The 27,527-nt window shown below is 43.5% G+C and overlaps 1 protein-coding gene across 1 annotated transcript in view; it reads right to left on the bottom strand.

Annotated features, from left to right (window-relative positions):
- The window catches only part of ATXN7L1 (ataxin 7 like 1), a 205,065-nt gene extending 189,107 nt beyond the window's left edge, over positions 1 to 15,958 (bottom strand). The window contains 2 exon segments of the mRNA XM_030551778.1: positions 15,001 to 15,069; positions 15,669 to 15,958. Of these exon segments, the coding sequence (XP_030407638.1) occupies positions 15,001 to 15,069; positions 15,669 to 15,783 (184 nt within the window). The 5' untranslated portion in view covers positions 15,784 to 15,958.
- Between the last annotated feature and the right edge of the window lie 11,569 nt (positions 15,959 to 27,527).

Below are 27,527 nucleotides of genomic sequence, written 5' to 3'. Positions count from 1 at the left end.
AAAGCACTTGCAACTCCTCCCAACTTGGAATCATCTGCAAACTTTATAAGTGTACTCTCTATGCCGTTATCTAAATCACTGATGAAGATATTGAGCAGAACTGGACCCAGAACTGATCTCTGAGGGACCCCTTTTGTTATGCCCTTCCAGCATGACTGGAAACGACTGATAACTACTCTCTGGGAATGTTTTTTCAACCAGTTTTGCACCCGCCTTATAGTAGCTCCATCTACGTTGCATTTCCCTAGTTTGTTTATGAGAAGGTCATGTGAGACAGTATCAAAAGCCTTACTAAAAGTCAAGATATACCACATCTACTGCTTCCTCCCATCCACAAGGCTTGTTACCCTGTCAAAGAAAGCTATCAGGTTAGTTTGACATGATTTGTTCTTGACAAATTCATTCTGACTGTTATTTATCTTATTATCTTCTAGATGTTTGCAAACTGATTGCTTAATTATTTGCTCCATTATCTTTCCAGAAACGGAAGTTAAGCTGACTTATCTGTAATCCCCTGGGTAGTCCTTATTTCTCTTTTGCTTTCAGGTTCTTCTGCATTAACACAAGATTGTGAATATTTTAGGAACAGTTTAAAAAATGGCTTCCACTGGAAATAAACATCTGTTTCCTTTATATCTTTCCCCATTCTTGTCTTCAAACCTTCTTCCAAGCCACCCATTAAACTTGGAATAGTCCCCTCCTCTCACACCAATCTACTCTTCCTCCTTCAAAACGCCTTCTTAAAATAGCTTCTTCCATGAAGCCTTTCAACACTCACTAGTATTAGATTTTTACCATCTCTAACTCATACCTGTACACCATATACTGCTCTTGTCAGTTTTATTTGCATCTCAACTATACTGTAAGCTCCCTGGAGTGGGGACCAAGTTCTCTTATTTGTTTATAAAATGACAAGCATACTGTTGGTATTATATATAAATAAAAATTCTTCAAAAAGTATTTATTTTTAAAAGCTTATTTTTACAAAATCCAACTTTGGAACAAAGTTTGACCTTCCAGGATCCCTCTGAGGATTCACATTAGCACTACTTTGTCAAAATGTTTCTGGAGTCAGCAGCCAAGAACTGTGGCAGGGATTTGGGAAGGAAAGAAACAACAATACAAATTGCAAAATGCAACTGGTGGTATTCTATCCCTTGTTCAGGGATGCAAAACAGGAAGCTTTTCTTTCTGGTGAACAAGTAACATCTGTGGGAGTTTCGAAAACTGCACTACATCTGTCAGAAGCTAAATCCACAGAAAGCTTGGTAAGAAAAACTAGACAGTGTTTCTGATCCATCCTAACGACAGGTGAGATGACTGGTCAGAAAATATACAGAACAGATAATAAGAACTGTTGAGCAGGGATAAAGGGGAGCTATAGACCAATTAGCCTGACATCGATCAGAGGCAAAATAATATGACAGTTATTCAGGACACTATCAACAAAGAACTAGAAGCTGAAAATATAGCCAATGCCAGTCAGCACTGTTTCATGGAAAGTAGGTCTTGTTTATTTTTGACAGGACTACAGAACTGGGTAATAAAAGCAACATTTTGATACAGTATGCCTGGATTTTTCGAAGGCATTTGACTTAGTACCATATGACGTTTTAAATTTTAAAAACTTCCATTATATGAAATCAACATTGTTAACAGTAGATAAATTAAAAACTGGCCAACAGATCTGCAAGTGCAGATGTTAACGGGAAAGCATCAATGAGCGGGACCACTTCTAAGGGTCCTCCAGTGAGCAGTTCTTGTTCCAGTGCTATTCAATATTGTTTTCAACAATCTAGATGATAATATAAAATCTTTGCTGACAAAGTCTGCAGATGACAAAGATCGGTGGAGTACCATATAATGAAAACAGATATGATTGGGTGTACCTGGCCTTTGTTGCTCCCTACAGGAAGCCCCACGATCCTACCACACCCCACCCCAAGAAGCACCGAAGTGACAGGAAAGGAGCAGGAAAGGTGGGTCCTCCAGGCCTGCCTAGAAAGGTCTTATGGAAGCAGCCAGTCAGAGCCCAGCAGGCTCAGACAAAAAGGAGCTGCAAAGCCTTAGCAAGTCAGTTCCTGGCAGTGATCAGAGAGATGAGGCAAAGCAGGGTGCTCCACTCCACTCCGGCCAAAGGATCTCTTGGGATAACCAATGTTTGTTTCTGCCTGCATTTGCTTAAAGCTGGGTTTTCGGGGAGAGAGAGGACCTAAGATCTTCAACCCTTGTGGAAGTTTCTCCGACACCGTGAAGTAAGGTGAAGTTAAAAGGGGCCAGGTAGGAAGAAGCAGCAACAAACTGAAAATGAGCAGTGACTAAATGCTGTTTATAGGGTCCCTGGGTTAGAACATAGTGGCATAAACCTCAAGAAGGGGACAAAGCTTATTTGAGGGCTGAATTTAAAGCACCCAGAGCTGGGGCTGAAGACCATAGAAGGGCAGCAGGATTGTTCCTTTATCAGACTCTCTACTAACCTGGAAGAGGTTCATTTGGACTTTGACCTGGCTGGAGGGTCAAACTCTGGAAGATCCACGAAGGTCAGCTGCCAGCCTGCAGGAGGCACAAGGGGTGATAAAAGCACTGAAGTACCACACCCAACCCCTAGGAGGCACTCAAGAGGTGAGTGCCCCCCATTACAACAGATTGTTACAGAATCATTTGGATTACCTAGTTTAATAGCCACAATCCAATAAAATGCTTTAGCAAAAAGGGCTAATGTTACCCTTCAATGTATAAAAAGGGGAAGAATAAAATCAAATAAGGAAATAATCTTAACTCTGTACAAAGCATCTGTAAGATCACTACTAGAATATCATGTTCAGTTGGCATCTACTCTTCACGAATAATGTAGAAATACTGGAGAGAGTTCAAAGGAGGACCACAAAAATGAACCAGGGACTGGAAGAAAAGCCTTACAATCTGAGGCTTAAACAGCTCAAACTATTCAGTTTATCAAAAAGAAGGTTGAGAGGTGTCTTGATCACTGTGCATAGGCACTTAAAAATGGAAAAGCTCTGATAGTGAGGCTCTTCAACCTTGCTGACAAAGACATAACAAGATCCAATGGCAGAAAGTTGAAGTTAAACAAATTCAATCTTAAAATAACACACGATTTCCTAACAGAGAGCATAGCTAAATATCGCAACATCTTATCAGGGAGGTGGTGGACTCATTAAGGCTACGTTTTAGTCACAGGTATTTTTAGTAAAAGTCACAGACAGGACAGAGGCAGTAAACAAAAATTCAGGGCCTGTGACTTGTCCGTGACTTTTACTAAAAATACCAGTGAATAAAACTTTGGGGAGGGGGAACTACCCAGGCGCCCCGCAGGTGCTGAGGGAGAGTGGTCCAGCTGCTTGGGAGAGCGTGGGTCCAATTGATTGTCAGATTTAGGGTTGGAAAGGAATTTCCCCCTTGTCAGATTGGCAGGCATTTTGAGGATTTTCTGCCTTCCTCTGCAGCATGGAGTATGGATCATCTGGGCATATCCCACCTAATCAATTTCCTGCCTTTGCAGGGCCTCAGGCCTTGAACCCTGGCTCTTTGGAGCTAGCAAATTCCAAGCTGCTCCCAGGGATTTGCTAACTGTTGTCAGAACAGGAGCTGAACTCAGAGGACCAGTCCTGGGAGCAGATTGGTAGAACGCTGGGAGTTCTGATTGGTAGAGCCCTGCACGGATACAAAAATTTGGATCCGCATCCACAATAATTAACTTGTATCCAATCCACGATCCACCCCAGCACCCTATCTCACTGTTAGAGCCCTGTGCGGATACAAAAATTTGGATCCGCATCTGATCCGTAATGATGGGAAACAGTACAACTGTATCCGCAGATGCAGATATGAAGTGGATATCTGCAGATCTGCATGGCTCTACTGAGTGGTCCACAGCCCCTATTTAAACCCAGCACAGGAACAGGAAGTCGACCTTGCAACTAAGATCCACTTTGCTCTGGCCTGCGTGCCTCGTGCTCCCTTGCTTCTGCTCCCCTGGCTTGACTTCCTGGTATCCCAACCCGGCCTGGCTCTGGTTACTGAGCTGTGATTCTGCTCTCAAGTTTGTCTCCTGCTTCTGATCTCCTGGTAACTTCACCTTGTCTGCCTCCTGACACTCAACTCTCTGTTTGCCCTCTGGCCTGTCTCAGACTCTGACTTCCTGGTATTGACACGGCCTGATTTCCAACTCCTGCTTTGACTAGGTTCCAGTTGTGACAGGTGGCATCTCAGTCTCTCTTGTTCTATGCCAGTGGCCCAGAATAGTTTAGTCTCCTCAGAACCGAAATGTTTTACTCTAACCCAAGTTACTGGGCTCAACACAGGTGTACAAGGGTGAAATTTGATGGCATGTAATATACAGGAGGTCAGACTAGATGTTCTCATAATCTCATCTGTCTTTAAACTCTATGAAAACAAAGTAACAAGCAAATACAGACACTTCTTGGGTTACACAAGACCTGACTTACGCAAATTCAACCTTGCACAAAAAGTTCCAGAAGGCATAAATAAAATTTTCGAGTTGTGGAAAATATTGGGTAATGTACGGAAACACAAAGTATTGTAGTGTAGTGTGCAGAGGAACACATCAGTAACATCAGGAGCGGCGCCAGGGTTTCTGACGCCCTAGGCGGACGGCCATTTCGCCGCCCCCCGTGGGTCCGGTGGACCTACCGCAGTCATGCCGGAGGATGGTCCACTGCTGGAAAGGCTCCGGTGGAGCTGCTGCAGTGATGCCGGCGGGCGGTCCACTGGTCTAAAGGCTTCGTTGACCTGCCGCAGGCATGACTGTGGTAGGTCCACCAGAGCCTTTAGACCAGAGCACCGTCCGCCAAAATGACTGTGGCAGCTCCACCAGAGCCTTTCCAGCAGTGGACCATCCGCCGGCATGACTGCAATAGGTCAACTGGACCCGCGTGCCGCCCCCCTGGCAAAATAGCGCCCCCCAAAAATTCTGGCGCCCTAGGCCATTGCCTAGGTCGCCTAAATGGTAGCGCCGGCCCTGAGTCGCATTTCCTACAAGGGAAGGCTTTGCTCGCTCACAGCCTCTCAGTCTCGTGACTCTGCAATGGCAAGATCTGAGAAGATGGACCCCAAATCCTCATGATTCTTGAAAGTGGACACAGGCATTGACGAAAACTGGCCTGTTACAGACAGATATACGAAGAGAAGAAAAAGGCCACTATCCAGTCATCTCTCAATAAGTTTGTAAGGAAGACTAAAAGGCCTGCAACGTCCACATCTCCACAGCCTTCAACCTCCAAAGCACCCTTTGACGACCCCGATGATGTAATGCCTGTTTCTTCCCTCATCTACAAATTAAGCCCATTGTCATCCACCACCAAAAAGCAGCTTTCAGTGTGCCAGGATAACAATAGGATTAGGGTAAATGCAATACTTTTGTTGTAATTGTTTGTTTTTCATGCTTACACAATATATATTTCCAACTTACGTAAAATTCGGGTTACGCAAGGCTTTCCGGAACAGAATGATTGCATAAGTCGGGGAGCGTCTGTACAGTAAAATGCAAGCCACCACAGATTAGGGATCAACCCCATCCTCAAAGGTGGGATAGGGAGTCTTGCCTTCCTCCATGCACTGTCCTGTCCCTGTCGCTTCAGCAGCCCTTCTTATATCCCGTCTCCTGAACACATGTGCCAAAGGAAGCTAGAGTTAACCCCTCGTGCACTGCAGACTATGCGAAACCCTGTCACCACAGTATGCTTATCTCTACTTTACAGATGGATCAACTGAAGAACAGAGAGTAAGTTATTTGAACAAGTTGAAACTTAGTATCAGAGGTGTGAAAAGCACCCAGAACTCTTGCCTTGCAGTCCTTGCTCTTACTACACAATGCTTATTCTAATATAGAGAACCCAGCTTCTTTCCCCTGACACACACCATAATGAAAAATAAAAAGCACTAAACCATGAAGTAAGAGCATGCAGTTCTAAACTCTGGTGAACTGAATTGCTATAAAGTGACACAGGAAGGCATGCTGGGCGTAAAATGTATATTATTTAAGATTTTAAATATTGATAGTAAAAGGTGAGGAAAATTGCTGAATAATAATCAAGATAGCTTACAGAATACAGACAACTTACATTCTGTTGAATAAAAGGATCTGAGGAATCATGAAACCTCATTCTGAAATAACTCAGGTGGTTTACAAGCATAGCCTCAAACAAACATTATATCACCCTAGGATAGAATATACTCTGAAACTGTCAACCACACACCAATACATATGGCTGCGAAAGGGGAAGAGGAGTGGGGGGTGGAGGGGGGGAAGGTTCTTTAAATGTTTTCCCAAACTTGCATCCCATCAGTTAAGCAATTGGAAAGCACAGAGACAGAACTATCAGCATCATGCCACTTTACCAATTCTCTGGGATTGACTTTCGGGTCTTGCTATATGAGATATCCCTAGTAGACACCTGTACACCCATCCTTTCCTATCTTTTTATCATCTCAAATTCTACCATAATTTGCAGTGAGTACATAGAATGTCAAATAGAAAAGTATTTTTGTGACAATTCCATCAGTAAATGGAAAACCACATATAGCTTCCCACTAAACTCAAAATCTCTACCCTGAAGAGTATTAGGTTGGTTTCTTGATCTCCAGAAACCATGAAGCACAAACACTGAGGACAATTACCAGATACCACCTAGATCCCCCAATCTCAAACTCATACCAAGATGATGATCTTTCCATGGCATCAGGCAACTCCTGAAGCCTCTAAATGCAGATCTATCTTAGGACTTGCTTTATATGTACCCTCAGTAGAATAACTTATTAAGAAGAGTATGAACCTATGCTATCTAAAAAGATCTTCGGCAAATTAAGAGGAGTTGTCAACATCGCTAGATGAAAGGAATTCACCTACAATCTCAAGGATTCTAAGGAGAACCTAAGCAAATCAAAGAAGTTCTAGTTTAAAAGAATTTGCTGCCTTTATATATTGAAAGAATTTTTAACAACTGTCTTTCCCTAGAGTGACAGTTTAAGATCATACATTTTAAGGATCCAAAATCCTGATTTGAACATCTGTGGTCAGAAAGCACCTTTCCCACTATCATCATCCACTTTTCCACCCAACCTGGGCTGACGAAATATAGCACACCTAAACTGTAAGCTTTCTTGAAACCTAATCCACGTCTTCGAATGTGTTTTGTACAGTCCTTAGCACAACTGGGCCCCAATTCTGACTAAATCTCTGGGGACTATCATAATAAATGTATTAAGCAATAATAGTGTAGTATGCAGCTAGGACCAGAGTTAGTCCCCAGCAGTGCCTCAATATTGCATGCTAGATCAGGACAGAATCCTAGAAAACATCAAGAAGCCAAAAGATTGTATATCCAACAGATCTGGGATTTAACACCAGAACATGCACAATCCAATTCCATGGTCAGCCTCGTCATCAAAGGAGAACTCACAATGAGAATTTAAGTAATCAGAAACAGATGGCACAGATTATTCCTACACCTAACCCCATACTGATATAGAACAGTTTCGATTCACATCAACCATGCCTTGTCTCAGGCCAGTTCCCAGCTTTTCCATATACCAAGCTCTAATGGAATAATTATATCTACTGGAGGTCCTCTGCCTTTGGAACAGGTTATTAGTCTATACACATTAGGGGGCAAATGGAGGAAAGTTACACATGAGAACTGTAGAACATACATGCAATCCCTCTGCTGACTATGCTTGATTTCTGTTTTCTTCTTTGGTATGTTTAATTTCTGAACTCTTCCCAAACGTTTTTCCGAAAAAAGATGGAGTAGGAGGAGAAAAAGAAACATTTTAAAATGTTAGAGGTACATTTCATTCCTGGAGATTGGGACCAAAAGAAATTAAGATACAATCTCCATCTGACAAACTAATTTGTTTGATCTTTTCTCACTTCTCCACTTCCTGATGCATTTTTTTTTTGCTCTTTCCCCCAGGCTTTTTTCCCCACTCAAGTTTATATTCTACGATCCCCTTTTTGAAAACATCCTCTGCTATCTCCCTACTGCTTTCCTTCTTTCGCTTCCAACAAGAACAGAATCTTTTCTAATGGAATCATCATTTTCATTTTATGCACAGCGCAGATGTTAAGGGTAAAGCTGACTTGACTTTCCATTAATTTTACTCTAGTGCTACTGTGATCCTGTTCTGAGCAAAAATTTTGGATACTTGTAATCCTGAACCCAATTTAATCCTTCCCCTGATATCTATCTCCCCACTCTATCCTTTCAGCACTCCATCTCCAAATGTAGTCACCAAGTCTGAGCCCAGCGACTGGGCATGTGTGATGCTGAACCAGATAAACCCAGTCTTTAACATAGATTATGACTTGTTTTGCTATAATGAATTTTATACTCAGCTATCCTGCTGTACAGCGACAAGTTAGAAACTGGTAGTGAAGAGACAATGTAAGACAGACACAGCAGTCATCTGGTTCAAACTAGGAAAGTGTAAATTGACTATGACATCAAGCTTAACCTTTGACCCTTTCAATTTGTATGGCGTTCCACTGAATCTAAACTTCCATCTGGAGAGCCACCAGATATAGACTGAAACACTATGAACCAAATTCATCCCTGGTGCAAAGTCAGTAAAGTTAAATCAGGATGTCTTTGATCCCATACAGTCAATAGTTGTGTACATAGGACCATAAGAACAGCCATACTGGGTCAGAACAAGGGTCCATCTAGCCCAGTATCCTGTCTTCCGACAGTGGCCAATGCCAGGTGCCCCAGAGGGAATGAACAGGTAATCATCAAGTGATCCATTCCATGTCGCCCATTCCCAGCTTCTGGCAATGCTTCTGCTTAACAGATCTCAATACACATACAGTGTAGCAAAGCACACATCTCTTTCAATGTTAAAGATTTACGTACACAAGAAAATACACTCCTATTTTATACATGTGAATTCACATAAGAAAAAGAGTAAGTGAAAATATTTGATGTACGTAATGTATTTAAAATCAATTACAGGTTACTATGGAAATGGTGGTCTTTTACCATCAACTTCATAGTCACATAATTACAACTTAATGAATATTTCACAACAAATAAGTGACCCAATGATTTTGCCTCATATTGTACATAGACTATCCATAAGCAAATCCTCATTTCCTCAAATTTGTTAGTCAATTCTAAGTATAAATTTCAAAATGCTCCAAGTCTTTGATAGTCACTATTTGAGCTACGTTGATTAGTTGTGATTTGTAAGATAAGTCACATGATACTGCTTTCTGATTAGATGAGTAATCAAGCTTTTCTGGCACGTGAAATTATTCATGCAAATTTCACTTTCCTGTGAATACTTGAGCATGTAACTTTGAAATCCACTTTCTATAAACATACATATCAGTAAAGCTCAAACATATTCACAAAAAGTAAACATGAAGGGGGCACAATCATGGCCAAAGCAAGTTAATTTGCAAATATTCATGATTTTTTCCCCTCCTCACTATACAAATAATAAAACAAGGGACAGTACACAATGTGGTCTTTTGTAAGTCTCCAGTTTCTTTCTTTTTCTTTTAAACATGGCCTCATTGCACCTTTTCCTCTACCGAAATTACATAATAGGACCAGATTGTTAGACTCTTACCCTCAATGGTGAGCACTTATTCACACAAGTAGCTCCACTGACCTGAATGGAACTATTCTATGTAACTGCTTACCACTGAAAGTGGTATGCAAACTGGGCCATAATGAGTGAGGGTAGCAGCCTTTAATGGTGTACTATCATACCACCACAAAATGATCCATCATGGATGATGACCCCTTCAAATATTCTTTCCTCATCTATCTCATGTGCGCAAATGGAAATACAAACCCTACTAGTTTTTATATTGTTTTATTTTTTCTCATTGATAAGAGGACCTTAGTCAACATCTGATGAGTGCTTTATGGAGTAAAAACAAAGTAGCTAACCAATCTCCTGCTAAGCAACTATTTCAATCACTTAAAATATCCATATTTTAAAATATACGTTTGGTATTTATCATCATGACAAAAACCATATACTACCAAAAAGCAAATTTCATAAACTAGGATTTCTGGATCTTTTCAATGTTTAAAAATAATTTACTATCATTCAATAAACATTATCATAACCCACATGAAGTCTCAGATTTCTGTAAAGTCCTGTTTATAACTAGGGCCCTACCAAATTCACGGCCATGAAAAATGCATCATGGACCATGAAATCTGGTCTCCCGCTGTGAATACTGGTCTTTTATGTTTTACCCTATACTATACAAATTTCATGGCGGAGACCAATGTTTATCATCTAGGGGGGCCTGACCCAAAAGGGAGTTTTGGGTGGGGTGTCACAAGGTTATTTTAAGGGGGGGTCATGGTATTGCCACCCTTACTTCTGCACTGCCTTTAGAGCTGAGTGGCCAGAGAACAGCAGATGTTGGCCAGGCACCCAGCTCTGAGGGCAGCACCACCAGCAGCAGTGCAGAAATAAGGGTGGCAATACTATACTATACCATGCCACCCTCACTTCTGTGCTGCTGCCTTCAGAGCTGGGCGACCGAAGAGTGGTGGCTGCTGGTCAAAGGCCCAGCTCCGCAGGTAGCAGCTCAGAAGTAAGGGCGGTGATACCATACCAGGCCATCCTTACTTCTGCACTGCTGCTGGCAGCGGCTCTGCCTTTAGAGCTGGCCAGCACCTGCCGCTCTACCAGCTGCCCAGCTCTGAAGGCAATGCCACCAACAGCAGCAGTGCAGAAGTAAGGGCAGCAGTACTACAACACTCCATCCTTCCGCAGCCCCACACTTACCTTGAGGCCCTCCACAACTCATTTTTGGGTCATGACCCACACAATTACAAACACTGAAATTTCAGATTTAAATAGCTGAAATCATGTAACTTGGAATACTTAAAATCCTATGACCATGAAATTAACCAAAATAGACCGTGAATTTGATAGGGCCCAATTTATAACCTAGTTTTATATCTTGGTAGTCTGTGATATAAGGAAGTTAATTGAATTATATGAGGTCACAAAGAAAATCAAGTTGGGTTTGCACCGAAGACCTTCCAGGTCCACAAGCTTTGGCCATAACAAAAACACTGTCATACCATGCAATAGTTGTTGCATATGTGAGATCAGAACACATCTACAAGTACAGTTGCAAATACATGGGCAATGAGTTCTGTACGTCTGACACTAACACTTCAGATTTTTCCCACCTTTAGCAAGGGGAGTGAAGGCTCATTCAAAATTTACAAATGGTACTCAGACACAATGATGACTATGATATAACAACTTACATTAACAGACTGATTAAATGAGTAAGATAAAAATATTTCAACTCATACTAATATATTCAAGTGGATTAAAAGTCCAGCAAGTTGCTACCTGAAAGCAGGAACAAATTTCTAAAGCATGGTAAAGCATACAAATTTACACTGAAGACCATCTGATTTGAAACACAGAATAAGTTATAAGGTTTGTCTGGAAAAGAAACATTGTCTTTAGTTTTCAGTTAAGTTGCCAACAATGTTGCCATTGTCACAGAATTAATGTTAATGTCAATGTGATAAAAATCTAGTTAACATAATTCTGTAACATAATATACTCTAAAGATACATACTGTTACAATTAGGGCTTTCGATTAATTGCAGTTAACTCACATGATCAACTAAAAAAATTAATCGTGATTAATCGCAGTTTTAAACACACTGTTAAACAATAGAATACCAATTAAAATTTGTTAAATATTTGGGATTTTTTCTACATTTTCATATATATTGTATTCTGTGTTGTAATGGAAATCGAAGTGTATATTATTTTTATTACAAATATTTGCACTGTAAAAATGATAAACAAAAGAAATAGTATTTTTCAATTCACCTCGTACAAATACTATAGTACAATCTCTTTATCATGAAAGTGCAACTTACAAATGTAGATTTTTATTTTTATTTTTGGTTACATAACTGCACTCAAAAACAAAACTAGCACTAGAAACTAGCACTAGAAAAGGTTCAGAAAAGGGAACCTAAATTATTAGGGGTTTGGAGAGGGTCCCATACGAGGAAAGATTAAAGAGGCTAGGCCTCTTCAGCTTGGAAAAGAGGAGACTAAGGGGGGATATGATAGAGGTATATAAAATCATGAGTGATGTTGAGAAAGTGGATAAGGAAAAGTTATTTACTTATTCCCATAATACAAGAACTAGGGGTCACCAAATGAAATTAATAGGTAGCAGGTTTAAAACAAATAAAAGGAAGTTCTTCTTCACACAGCGCACAGTCAACTTGTGGAACTCCTTACCTGAGGAGGTTGTGAAGGCTGGGACTATAACAATGTTTAAAAGGGAATTGGATAAATTCATGGTGGCTAAGTCCATAAATGGCTATTAGCCAGGAAGGGTAAAAAATGGTGTCCCTAGCCTCTGTTCATCAGAGGATGGAGATGGATGGCAGGAGAGAGATCACTTGATCATTGCCTGTTAGCTTCACTCCCTCTAGGGCACCTGGCATTAGGCATTGTCGGTAGACAGATACTGGGCTAGATGGACCTTTGGTCTGACCCGGTACGGCCGTTCTTATGTTCTTATAAAACAATGTAAAATTTTAGAGTCTACAAGTCCATTTAGTCCTACTTCTTGTTCAGCCAATCGCTAAGACAAACAAGTTTGTTTACATTTGCAGGAGATAAATGCTGCCTGCTTCTTGTTTACAATGGCACCTAAAAGTGAAAACAAGCATTTGTATGGCACTTTTGTAGCCGGCATTGCAAGGTACTTGTGTGCCAGATATGCTAAACATTTGTATGCCCCTTCATGCTTTGGCCACTGTTCCCAGGGACATACTTCAGCCATCATTCCAGAGGACACACTTTCATGCTGATGATGCTCGTTAAAAAAATAATGTGTGAATTAAATTTGTTACTGAACTCCTTGGGGAAGAACTTTATGTCCCCTGCTCTGTTTTACCCACATTCTGACTTATATTTCATGTTATAGCAGTCTCGGATGATGACTCAGCACATGTTGCTCATTTTAAGAATGCTTTCACTGCAGATTTCACAAAATGCAAAGAAGGTACCACTGTGAGATTTCTAAAGATAGCTACAGCACTCGACCCAAGGTTTAAGAATCTGAAATGCCTTCCAAAATCTGAGAAGGCCAGGTGTGGAGCATGCTTTTGGAAGCCTTAAAAGAGCAACACTCTGATGTGGAAACTACCAAAAAAGAAAATCAACCTTCTGCTGGTGGGATCTGACTCTGATGATGAAAATGAACATCCATTGGCCTGCACTGCTTTAGACTGTTATTGAGCAGAAGCCGTCATCAGCATGGGTGCACGTCCACTGGAATGGTGGTTGAAGCATGAAGGGACATATGACTCTTTAGCGCATCTAGCACATAAATATTGTGCGACACCGGCTACAACCGTGCCATGCAAACACCTGTTCTCACTTTCAGGTGACACTGTAAACAAGAAGCAGGCAGCGTTATCTCCTGCAAATGCAAACAAACTTGTTCAGCCAATCACTAAGACAAACAAGAAGTAGGACTGAGTGGACTTGCAGACTCTAAAAGTTTTACATTGGTTTTTTTTTTTTTTGAGTACAGTTATGTAACAAAAATAAAATCTACATTTATAAGTTGCACTCTCATGACAAAGAGATTGTACTACAGTACTTGTATGAGGTGAATTGAAAAATACTAGCTTTTGTTTTTTTACAGTGCCGATATTTGTAATAAAAAATAAATATAAAATGAGCACTGTATACTTTGTATTGTGTGTTGTAATTGAAATCAATATATATGAAGAAGTAGAAAACATCCAAAAATATTTAAATAAATGGTATTCTATTATTAACAGTGTGATTAATCACACCCTTAATTGTGATTGTTTTACTTGCATGATTAATCACAATTAAATTTTTAATCACTTGACAGCCCTAGTTACAATACTTGAGTATCCCTTATTAATAATCTGAGCGGTCTCAATGTTAGTATGTTATGTAAGTTTCACTACTGTGGGACTGCTTCTTATGAACCAATTTCACACCAACTGTATTTTATGGTGGTGGTCTGGCTATGAGTTTATAAAACCTTATTCATACTATAACAAACTAAAAGAATTTCTTCAGTATAGAGTCACCCTCAAAATGTGCCAAATACAATTCACCAATTTCATTATACATAGTCAAGTGCTAATTTAGCAAACCCTGTCACAAACAAATCTGTCAATCTGAGTGCCTGCAGCCACACTAAAGTGGTTTCTTTTACCAATTTGCAGGCCTCTTGGCATACCTGGAAATGGCAGTACATAGGGATTTATTTGCATATTCACATTCATAGCACCTAGAAACTTGATATTTCAAACTGCAGTCTTACGCCCAGGATTTCTCAAACAACTCATTGGATTTGGTTTCAGGTTATATACACATTAGCTGGCCTTAATAAAATGTAATACTGCGAATTATCCGTATAGCCATCTGTAACCACACTCACCACATGACAATCTGAGACCAAAATGCAACTTGAGATAATAGGAACTGATTTAAGTATTACCACAAACCAATTTTTTCAGCAAGAGTGAAAAACAGCCCATACTGTTGTCTCTGCAGTTGCTAATAAGGTTTAGAATTAAGCTGCTTGAAGCTGGTACCCAGATGTACGCATGTGTGTATTTCCATACTGAAATGAAGGAAGTGTTGTACCAAAAAGGATAGAGACTCTTAGAAAGAAATCCAATATGAAGTGTCATATGATCCTTTGACTTAAAAATGTATTTTATCCTTTAACATGTATCACTTATGCACACATCAGTTATATTTATACTTTAAAAGAAATTGACACATAGTGACAATCACTTGTGTGTACTCAAGCCTGATAAGCATTCTTCATGGTTACCCAGCAGAACAATTCACATGATATGATGATACCTTGTTAAGACCATACCACGTTCACTCACAACCACTAGGACACAGATGGGTAGAGGTGTGCCAGTGGTTTGCACTTACCTTCTTTATTAAGCCTCATAACCTCCCTGCTTTTTCCACCCTCTTTTCCAGTCTCTTCTAGATCTACACCTGCAATAGAGAAGAAAAGTCAAAGAGGGTCAAAGGAGATGTGTTTATTGGTGAGGGGAAAGAGTTAACAGTGTTTATATGTTTAACAGCAAAAACCCAACTATCACTACTGTCACAGCACCTGCCATCCTCCTGCCCCCCTCCCATGCAAGCGCATCTTCTCTTCCACCACTCTCCCCCATGCAACAGCAACCTCCTGCCCCTAGTCCACTCCGAGCAACAACATCCTCCTGCCTCCCCAACCCCCCTCCCACGCAACAGCATCCCCCGGCTCCTCCAGCCCCCCGTGCAAGAGCATCCAGCTCCTGCCCCTCACCCCATGCAGCTGGCCCAGCAGAGCTGTACCCAGCACAGTGCCGGCACCAGACACCGCGTACCCAGCACCTCCCCACACGCATGGGGACGAAGATCTGTGCAGTGGGCGTGTGAGGGAGAAGGCAGCCCCGAGTACAGCGGGGGACAGCAGAGCATCGGGCCTCCCCGCTGCCCCCATCACCCCGGGCGGCGAGCCCCGTCCCCCTCCTCCATGTGTGTATCCAGGGGGAGGGGAGCAGCATGTGGAGCCCCGGGCAGGGCTCTGTGTCTGGTGGTGCCCTTACTGTGCGGGGGGGCGGCGCAGTGCGCGTGCGGGGGGGCGGCCTCCCGGACCCAGGCGGCCCAGGGCTGGCCCAGGAACGCCTCGGGACTGGGCACGGGCCGCTCCAGGGCCGCCATGGCGCCGCTCCGGCTCCTGCCTTCTTGTTGCTTTTCCCGTTTCCTTCGGCACCAGCAGCGAGCGAGCGACCCAGCCACGGGATTCGAGAACGCCGCACGTCATCCTCGGGACGTTCCGCCGCCCACACGGGGGTAGTGTCAGCCCCTGCTCCCTATCAGATCGGGCTCCCCGCCTCGCGCCGCGCATGCCCGGCGCAGCCGAGCCTGCGCACTGGCCACGGCGAAGCCTCTGCCCCTGCCCGGAGTGTGCCTGAGCCAGAGGGGGCGGGGGGCGCGGGGCAGGAGGGAGCTGGCGCGGAAGGGCCAAGTGCAGCCCAGGGGCGGGAGGAAGCGGGAGTGCCCGGGCGGGTGCTGGTTCGGTCGGAGCAGCGGGCGCTAGGGGCTGTGTGGACGAACGGCGGGCTGCAGGGGGCCCCTCGTTTGTCGGCGCTGTGGGGAGGGTTGTGTATAAAGGGAAAGCCTGGAAATCAGCCACAACGGGGGCAGAAGGGAAGCCTCAGGAGGCAGGGCTGAGAGGCTTTACCAGGCACGGAGCAGGAGGCTTTCGTAAAGTCAGTGCCCAATGCACTGCCCTCCCCGGGAGTATCTGCGGTAACAGGGATCAGAAACGTGCTCAAGGGACACATGGCTCAACCTCTACATGGCAAAGGATTCAGGGCCCCACGGCCTTGTCTTCACTGAGTTTTTCCAGCAAAGTTCCCCGCTGGCTCTGAGCATCTAGCACAGTGTTTCTCAAACTGAGGTTGTCACTTGTGTAGGGAAAGCCCCTGGCAGGCTGGGCCAGTTTGTTTATCTGCCCGTCCACAGGTCTGGCCGATTGCAGCTCCCACTGGCTGAGGTTCGCTGCTCTGGGCCAATGGTAGCTGCTGGAAGCGACATGGGCAGAGGAACACACTGGCGGCTTCTTCCAGCAGCTCCCATTGGCCTGCAGCGGACCGGCCTGCCAGTGGCTTTCCCTACACAAGTGGTGACCCCAGTCTGGGAAACACTGATCTAGCCGCAGTGGTTGCAACTTCACCAATGTTGGGACAATCATTGAATGTGCCCAGTGAAGATGCAGTCTACGTGGAAAACAAAACATTCATTCATGTTTTGTGTATACTGTGTTAATGTGTTTAAATGCATGTGCAAAGCACTGTTTTATGACTACAAAGTGTAATATTGGCATCTCTAAATGACAGACATCTACTATTGCACACACAGGCGTGTGCAGCACATTTCATTATGGTGTGCACCCAGGGAATTTTATTATTTTTTTAAAGGCGAGCATTTATTGAATACTCAATCATAAAAAACATTATTTTTATTCAAACTGAAGAAACTAAAACGTAACTAAACTTATTTTTTTAAATTAACAACTAAACTTTATTTAAAAAATGAGACCCAGTTGTTAACAGAGGAGTCTGAGATATTTGCACTATCAGCACATTCATTATAATTCAGTTTGCTCCTTTTCTTATCTTAACAATGAACCATATTTTAAAATTAAAAGGGGGTATCATATGATTGAATTAAAACAGAAAGCCACAGGCTTGTTATGCTATTTCAGTAGCGTACACGCCACAGAGATTACAAACACTGTAGACACTGGGCTGGGCATGCCTGATGCAGCCACTTATATAGGTCAAAGAATTTTCTAGAACAGTAGTCAGAGGGGGTGGGGAGGACCAATGGTAATGCGACGCCGCAGAGCGGGGATGCATGTCATGAGCGAACGCAGGCTTTCTCTACATTTCTACAACATCTATATTATGCAATTCTGCACTTGTTGCATAATACAACAATCCACACTTTACAACTAAAAGAGCATATCATGTGATTAAATTAAAATGCAAGGACTCTTTAGGTTTTTTTGAGACATTAGGGTGGGGTAGGCAAATGTTTTGGGCTGAGGGCCACGTCGGGGTGGGGAAATTGTATGCAGGGTTGGGGTGTGAAAGGGAGTGCGAGGTGTGGTGTCCCCGGAGCCCCAGGGACATGGTGCTGGCTGCTTCTGAGAGCAGAGCGGGTGGCAAGTCCTGCAGGCCAGATCTGGGCTATAGTTTGCCCACCCCTGCATTAAGGTGTGCTTGGGCACACCAGGCATGCACACCGGGTGTGCTTGCCTATGATTGCACAAAAACTTTGGGTTTCAATTAATAGTATGTGTGGGGGGGGCGAGTGTTGAGGACTTTTAATCACATAGCTTCTCACAGACCAAAGTACAACGACGATACTATTATCACCACTGTTTTGTCGTCTGTATAAGTGCTAGGCATTGCTAAGTTTGAATTGGAGTCTCTTATATTTTTGTTGTTTTCAAATTTATTGTTTTTTGACCTTGTCTACACTACACAGTTTTGCTGAGAAAAGTCATTTTTTGTGGACAAGACAGTGGAGGTGTACACACTACAATGCTCCTCCCACTGATTTAATTCTCCTGCTACACCAACAAATAAAACAACCTCAACAAGAAGTGTAGAGCTTTTTGCAACAAAGTTAAATCGACACAAAGTCAGTACAGACACTGTGCTTGCTTCAGTTGCCCTAATTGGCTGCCAGGTGGTGTCCCACAATGCCCATCATTACCACTCTGTCAGCACTATGAACTCCTCTGCCCTGAATGTACACAGGCATGTGCCTCTCCCTGATTTATAGGACAGGGAATTTTTGAAATTCTTCTTCATTTGCTTAGCATGGACAGTTCATACAGCATCTTCCCAGCTGACCATCAGGGCCAGCTTTATGACCCGCGGGGCCCGATTAGAATACTTGACGGCGGGGGTCCGTTCTGGGTTTTCCGCGGCACTGAAGGACCCCCTGCTGCTGAAATGCCACCAAAGACCCCCCAGAGCGGAGCCCCCTTAGGTGCGGGCATAGGGCCCTCTTCGGCATGGGACCTGATTCTGGGGAATCGGCTTAAAGCCAGCCCTGCTGACCATGCCAGTTTTCTGCAGTAGATGCACTGCTGTATGGAATATACTGGAGCTGTTGGATCAGCTGGGTCTGTGGAGAGGGGAAGCTGTGCAGTAGCAGCTTTGCTCCAGCTATAGGAACTTTGATACCTAGGGCAGATTGCTAATGGCATGCAGGAGAAGGGGCACGAAAGGAACGTGCAGCAGTTCCATGCTAAGATCAAGGAACTGACGCAGGACAAGGAAGACAGAAGACAAGGAAGGCCAACTGTCGCTCTGGTGCGGCGCTGAAGACATGTCACTTCTACAAGGAGTTGCACACCATCTTTGGCGGCGACACCACCTCGACCACCAAGAGCCCAGTGGATACTTTTGGGGGACTGGAAGCAGTGGTCAGCAGAGTCAATGCCGAGGACAAAGTAATAGATGAGGAAGTGGAGTTGGAGGAGGATGTGGAACACACGACAGTGTCATCCGGTGGGGTGGTGAGTCAGGACTTCTTTTTGACTTGAGAGGGGCCTGTTCAGTCCCAGCATTGCAGCTCTGGCAGGAGACATGAACTCTAGTAAGCACACATTTTGCTTTGATACTGTGAACATAGGCACCAACTCCGTGGGTGCGCCGGGGCTGGAGCATTCACGGGGAAAAATTGGTCGGTGTTTAGCTCCCACCGGCAGCTCCCTGCCCCCCCGCCCAGCTCACCTCCACCTCTTCTCAGCCTCCACCTCCTCCCCTGAGCATGCCACATGCCCACTTCTTCCCCCTAGCTCCCAGCGCTTGCGCAGCGAAACAGCCATTTCACGTGGCTGGGAGGGAGGGGGAACACAGCGCGCTCGGGGAAGAGGTGGGTCTGGAGTGGGGATTTTGGGAAGGGGTCCAATAGGGGCATGGAGGGAGCAGAGTTGGTTTGGGGACTTTGGGGAAGGGGTTGGAATGGGGGTGGGGAAAGGGTGACGTCGGGGCGGGGGGCAAGAGCACTCACCGGCGCAGGAGAAAGTTGGCGCCTATGACTGCACAGTGAGAGATTGAGCTCTCATTTACTTTTTGTTATATGGTAGAGGAGGGATAAGGGATAGAAATTAACAGAGCCTATGCAGCTATGCCCCGTAGCGTAGCTGAGGAAGAGCAGGGGGAGCAGCTGCTCCCCCACTGGGCACAAGTGGAGCTTTGTCAATTTCCTGGCACCTTTGTACTCACCCGGGAGAGCAATTTAAAAAAAAAAGGTGCCACCCGCTGCGGCGCTTTTATTTTACTCACCCAGCAGCGCTCCAGGTCTTCGGCAGCACTTCGGCAGTGGTACCTGTTCCCTCCACCTGGCTATCCCAGTGACTATGCCCAGTGGAAAAGTTGGTTAATGTACACTGGGATGACCCAGGAAGCCTCCATAGTGATCTCTAGGAAACTTTCCTGTAGGTATTCTGCAATCTTCTGCCAAAGGTTTCTTGGCAGAGCTGCCTTGTTTCTCTCCCCACTGTAGGGAATTTTGCAGTGCCAAACAGCAATTATTTCTGCAGGGACTAGAGCAGCACACAAGCAAGCAGCATACAGACCTGGTCATGCAGGAGTTGCACCCTTGCATCCTGGGTTGCAGGAGTGAGAAATTGGATTTGATTACCCCAGCCTGTGCAAAAGGTACCAATATTCAGAATACTCTCCCTAGGCAAACCATCCAGCCCCTTTGTCCTTTCTTGCCCATTCCCCCTTCCCAACTCCTCCCACCCCCGAGCTCACCATATTCCAGACTCCCGCCGGCTGTGTGCTAGCAAAGGGACAGTGAAAAAGAGGTGCATGTAACTTGCGTGATTCACTGTTATGAGTGAACTCACAATACTGTTTCTGTTCATTGTTTCGTTGGCTTCTGCAGATGCGCCCTTGAGGACCCACTCCTCCACACTGGCAGAGCACCTCTGTCAGAAAAGGTGGTGAACCAGGCGGGTAAGGAATGTATATTTCACAAAATGCTGCAGTCAACAGACGCAGCATATAGCAAACCAAGAGCATGGAGAGAGACAATCAGCGAAAGACTCAGGCTGGATAGCTTGGAAAGGACACAGGGACAGAAGCGGATATAAAGCTACTGGAGGGTCAGAGAGAGATGCTCAAGTCCCTCATTACATGGCAGTCTGAGCACATCCATACCTGAGTGCCCCTGCAATCAATACAGAACTCCATTCTATGCCCTCCCCAAACTCCCCCACCACATTCCTTGCATGTTCCTGGTCCCTTGGAGTACCCCATCCACTGCACTCCTCGGGACTGATTTCACAATGAAAGCTGGAGTTACACGCAGCTGTGAGAGCCATAACTAAGAGACTGTTCCTCATTATTATGATCCCTGTTTGATAAAATGTTTATGTTTTGTCTTTTTATTAAAATTTAATCTTTGAAATAAAATGAGTCTTTATTTGTGTCATACACATTAGTTGGTGCTAACATTCAAATGCAGTGGCTATAGGCAGGAATATTTGCTCAGTACAATTAACGCTCAGGAAGCAAGCACTGCAGGGGTCATTCAAGGTGGCAAGTAAACATTGCCTGGCCGAATGCATTACATAAATGCACACTACTAGAAATCATTGTCAAAATGCTCCTTCAAAGCCTCCCTAATTCAAACAGTCCCCCTCTAATTGCCCTGGTATCTGGATGCTCAAAAATCAGAGCCAGCCTATATCTCAGCATCCATACCTTGGGAAACTTTTCCCCCTTCGCTTTGCAAATGTTACACAGAGCACGGCAGGCTACAATGACTATCAGAATATTTTTCTCATTGAGTTCTATCCTGACAAAAAGGCAGTGCCAGCAACCTTTTGATCGGCCAAAGGCACATTCAACAGTCATTCAGCACCTGCTGAGCCAGTTGTTGAAGCACTCTTTGGAGCTGTCTAGGCTGCCGGTGTAAGGCTTCATGAGCCACAAGAGCAGGGGTAGACGGGGTGTCCCAAGATCACTATGGGCGTTTCCACATCCCCCTTTATCTTCTGGTCTGGAAAGAAAGTCCCAGTGTGCAGCTTTCTATACAGTCCAGTGTTCCTAAAGATGTGCACATCATTCACCTTCCTTGACCACCCCACATGGATGTCAGTGAAATGGCCCTGGTGATCCACCAGTGCCTGCAAGACCATGTAGAAGTAGCCCTTCTGGTTGATGTACTCCATTGCAAGATGGTCTGGGGCCAAAATTGGGATATGCATTCCATTCATCACCCAGCCTCTAAGCCATTGAGTATTTCCTGCATATTACCGAGAGTCACAGTCCTTCATAGCAGGAGACGATTAATGGTCCTGCACACTTGCATCACTGCAGCCCCCATGGTAGACTTTCCAAGTCCAAACTGATTCGCGATTGACCAGTAGCAGTCTGGAATTGCCAGCCTTCACACAGCGATCACCACGTGCTTTTTCACAGTGAGGGAAGCTCTCATTCTGGTGTCCTGGCACTGCAATGCTGGAGCAAACTGCACACAGTTCCAGGAAGGTGGATTTGCACATCCGAAAATTCTGCAGCCTCTGCTCATCATCCCATTCATGCATCATGATGCGATCCCACCAAATAAATCCCACCATTTAGTGCTTGTTTCCTAGTCCAAGTGCTGATGGTCCACCATGTGCAGCTGCTCCGTGAATGCCAGCAGCAATCTTGAATTATTTCTTTCCCTGGCAGGCAGCAGGGCAGACACCACCAATTGATTTTCTGATTTGCAGCTCATGAAATACTGCAGGACCAGCAGCTCTGAGTTCATAACACTCATCACCTGATTGGTCAACAGTTCAGGATCCATGCTGTCAAGTTGTGGGCGCATAGTTAACCAGGGTTGTTGAAAAATGGTATACAATTAAGTTGGAAGCCAATGGAATGATTGGATGGAAAGAACTGCATCATGGGATGGTGACCACTCTCCCATGGTGCACCGCAATCTGTTCCCAGAGCTCCAGGCAGTAGAGAGTGGCATGTTGAACAGTGGGATAGCTACCCACAATGCAATGCTCTCTCTGTCAGTGCAAGAGCACTGACTGTGGACATGCTCTGCTGACGCAAGGGTCATTGTGTGGATGTGTACAACTGATGTAATTAAAGTGGCTTTAATTAAAGTGGATCATCGACGTAATTAAAGTCAACTTAACTCTATAGTGTAGACATGGGCTTAGTCTGCAATTTTGCCAACAAATCAGTTCAAGTGGGTCCTTAGACTCCAATTCTCTAAACCAATCCTGAGATTTTCAGCCTATATGTGTAAATCTATGGGAAGCATATGGACTCAATCTGATTACAGGATTCTGACATTTTTGTGGTTCTTAATTATTTTTCCCCTCTGAGAGTGGTGGGGAATTCTATTGCATCTTTAAGGCATACCATGCAAACCTATTGATCCAATTTATATTAATAGAGCCAAATACTGCAAACACTACATGTAAATGATTTTACTCATGTAAATAGTCTTTGACTTCCCGTATGTATATGTTTAGCAAGATTAGGTCGTTAGTTCCCAATTCTCTTACACCAGTCTTACAACATAGTAATATCAATAGAGGTACTGCAGATTTAAAATGACGTAAAATTTTCTAGAATTTAACCTATTAGGACCAGATTCTGATTGGCCCTTATATGGGTGTGTATTTGGGGGAAGATACAAGGAGTCTCTGCCTCACACACAATATCAAACACATACAATGTCAAAATATACATACAGTTTTTCTATAAGCAGTTGGAACACACATGCCTGGTCCTAAGTACATAAAGGCTTTATTCATGTTTTTAATGAAGTAAACACTAATGGGAATTGTTTGATCATGAGAGACTTTAACTTCCCAGATATAGACTGGAGGACAAGTGCTAGTAATAATAATAGAGCTCAGATTTTCCTGGATGCGATAGCTGATGGATTCCTTCACCAAGTAGTTGCTGAACCAACAAGAGGGGATGCCATTTTAGATTTGGTTTTGGTGAGTAATGAGGACCTCCTAGAAGAAATGGTTGTAGGGGACAACCTTGGTTCGAGTGATCATGAGCTACTTCAGTTCAAACTAAATGGAAGGATAAACAAAAATAGATGTGGGACTAGGGTTTTTGATTTCAAAAGGGCTAACTGTAAAGAATTAAGGAAATTAGTTAGGGAAGTGGATTGGATTGAAGAACTTGTGGATCTAAAGGCGGAGGAGACCTGGAATTACTTCAAATCAAAGTTGCAGAGACTATCAGAAGCCTGCATCCCAAGAAAGGGGAAAAAAATCATAATCAGGAGTTGTAGACCAAGCTGGATGAGCAAGCATCTCAGCGAGGTGATAAGAAAAAGCAGAAAGCCTATAGGGAGTGGAAGATGGGAGGGATTAGCAAGGAAAGCTACCTTAGTGAGGTCAGAACATGTAGGGATAAAGTGAGAAAGGCCAAAAGCAATGTAGAGTTGGACTTTGCAGAGGAAATTAAAACCAATAGTAAAAGATTCTATAGCCATATAAATAAGAGGAAAACAAAGAAAGAAGAAGTAAGACCACAAAACACTGAGGATGGAGTGGAGGTTAAGGGTAATCTAGGCATGACCCAATATCTAAACAAATACTTTGCCTCAGTCTTTAATGAGGCTAATGAGGAGCTTAGGGATAATGGAAGGATGACAAACTGGAATGAGGATATGGAGGTGGATATTACCACATCAGAGGCAGAAGCCAAACTTGAACAGCTTAATGGGACAAAATTGGAGGGCCCAGTTAATCTTCATCCAAGAATATTAAAGGAACTGGCACATGAAATTGCAAGCCCATTAGCAAGAATTTTTAATGAATCAGTAAATTCAGGGGTTGTACCGTATGACTAAAGAATTGCTAACGTAGTTCCTATTTTTAAGAAAGGAAAAAAAGTGATCCAAGTAACTATAGGCCTGTTAATTTGATATCTGTAGTATGCAAGGTCTTGGAAAAAATTTTGAAGGAGAAAGTAGTTAAGGACATTGAGGTCAATGGTAATTGGGACAAAATACAATATGGTTTTACAAAAGGTAGATCGTGCCAAACCAACCTGATCTCCTTCTTTGAGAAGGTAACAGATTTTTTAGACAAAGGAAATGCACTGGATCTAATTTACCTCGATTTCAGTAAGGCATTTGATACAGTTTCACATGGGGAATTATTAGCTAAATGGAAAAGATGGGGATCAATGTTAAAATTGAAAGGTGGATAAGGAACTGGTTAAAGGGGAGACTACAACGGGTCGTACTGAAAGGTGAACTGTTAGGCTGGAAGGAGGTTACTAGTGGAGTTCTTCAGGGATTGGTTCTGGGACCAATCTTATTTAATCTTTTTATTACTGACCTTTGCACAAAAAGTGGGAATGTGCTAATAAAGTTTGTGGATGACACAAAGCTGGGAGGTACTGCTAATACAGAGAAGGACTGGGATATCATACAGAAAGATTTGGATGACCTCGTAAACTGGAGTAATAGTAATAGGATGAAATTTAATAGTGAAAAGTACAAGGTCATGCATTTAGGGATTAATAACAAGAATTTTGGTTATAAATTGGGGACACATCAATTTGAAGTAACAAAGGAGGAGAAGGACCTCGAAGTATTGGTTGATCACAGGATGACTATGAGCTGGCAATGTGATATGGCCATGAACAAAGCTAAAGCAGTCTTGGGATGCATCAGGTGAGGTATTTCCAGTAGAGATAAGGAGGTGTTAGTACCTTTATACAAGGCACTGGTGCAACCTCATCTGGAATACTGTGTGCAGTTCTGGTCTCCCATGTTTAAGAAGGATAAATTCAAACTGGAATAGGTACAAAGAAGGGCTGCTAGGATGATCCGAGGAATGGAAAACCTGTCTTATGAAAGGAGACTCAAAGAGCTTGGCTTGTTAAGCCTAACCAAAAAAAAGGCTGAAGAGAGATATGATTGCTCACTATAAATATATCAGAGAGGGAGAGGAATTATTTAAGATCAGTACCAATGTGGACACAAGAACAAATGGATATAAATTGGACATTAGGAAGTTTAGATTTGAAATTCGACTAAGGTTTCTAACCATTAGAGGAGTGAAGTTCTGGAACGGCCTTCCAAGGGGAGTAGTGGGGGCAAGAGACATATCTGGCTTCAAGACTAAGCTTGATACGTTTATGGAGGGGATGGTATGATGAGATAGCCTAATTCTGGCAATTAACTGATCTTTGATTATTAGCAGGTAAATATGCCCAATGGTCTGTGATAGGATATTAGATGGAGTGAGACCTGAGTTACTACAGAGAATTCTTTCCTTGGTGCTGGCTGATGAGTCTTGCCCACATTCTCAGGGTTTAGTTGATTGCCATATTTGGGGTTGGGAAGGAATTTTCCTCCAGGGCAGATTGGCAGAGGCCCTGGAGGTTTTTCGCCTTCCTCTGCAGCATGGGGCACGGGTCACTTGCTGAAGGATTCTCTGCGCCTTGAGATCTTTAAACCGTGATTTGAGGACTTCGATAACTCAGACATAGGTTAGGGTTTTGTTACAGGAGTGAGTGGGTGAGAGTCTGTGGTCTGCGTTGTGCAGGAGGTCAGACAAGATGATCATAATGGTCCCTTCTGAGCTTAAAGTCTATGGTCTATTCAGAATCTGTTATATCATATTATGAGACCTGTCTGGGCAAAGATGCCCCTAGATACTACCACATTGGCTACAAGGAACTACAAGAGCACACACAAAAGAATCATGGAAGTGGAGGAGTACGTCTCAAAGCAGAAATGTAGTTAAATGCATAAAAAACAGCAGTGGATCAAAATATCCGAAGACTTCCTGTATGCTTCTGTGCAATATACATTGCCAACTACAAACTCATCTACTAAGGCTGTGAGTATTTTCCAAGCATGCAATCAGAACTCAGAAAGAACAAATCTTCAGCCCCCAGTAAAGAAAATAAGAACATATCTGAAAATGAAGTACCTCACTACAACATGCTTCTGAAATTCAGTCATAGTTTCAACAGCATTGCCACCAGAGACGACTATGTTTTTTGCCGCCCCAAGCATGGCAGCCAGGCAGCCTTCGGGTGGTTCTGCGGGTGATCTGCCGGTCCTGAGCCTTCGGTGTACTTGCTGCTGAATTGCCGCCGAACCTGTGGGACCGGAGGACCTCCCGCAAAAACACCACTGAAGGCTGCCTGACTGCCGCCTTCAGAGTGACCGGCAGGCTGCCCCCCATGACTTGCCACCCTAGGCACATGCTTGCTGCCCTGGTGCCTGGAGCCGCCCCAATTGCCACCACAAATGGAAAGAAAGTACTAGGTGTGTGTAAAAAGCCTTAGTCAAGGTTTCAGTGGGAAAGCAAGATGAGATTCCCTAAGATATATCTTTTGCTCAATAAAGGAGAGAAGCAAAATTGACTATTGCATAACAAACTTAGGCGATAGTGATATAAGTGTGTTAATAATCAAACGAAAGTCATATTATCAGAAAGCAGCCAACTAGTCCTATCTAAACAAGCCATACCGGACAATATTTCACACTACACAACCTCTATGGATTACCTAAGATATATATTTTGGGGACAAGATTCAAAAGAAAGATATGAGAGCACCCAGAAAACCCCAATAATTAAAAATCCAGTTAAAGTTTTTGAACAAAGTGTATAGCCAAAATAGCAAACAACATTAAACATTGCCACAAGGTATACAAAGAATCCTAGGGCAGCAAAGTAATTCCTAACCGCAAAACTGGGGAGAGGGGTGGGGAGGAGAGAGGAGAAAACTTCAAATGTAAAGAAAAGAAAAGGGAAGAAAAACAGTTTGATACAAGCTGCCACAAACTAAGAAAAAAGCAAGGGACCTTTCCAACTTTAACACATGGCACTAATCTACATGCTGCTTACCATGTCACACTGCAGAGTT

This window comes from Gopherus evgoodei, chromosome 1 (genome assembly GCF_007399415.2).
Source record: "Gopherus evgoodei ecotype Sinaloan lineage chromosome 1, rGopEvg1_v1.p, whole genome shotgun sequence".
Taxonomy (NCBI): Eukaryota; Metazoa; Chordata; order Testudines; family Testudinidae; genus Gopherus; species Gopherus evgoodei.
This window is presented reverse-complemented; position numbering and strand designations above follow the sequence as displayed.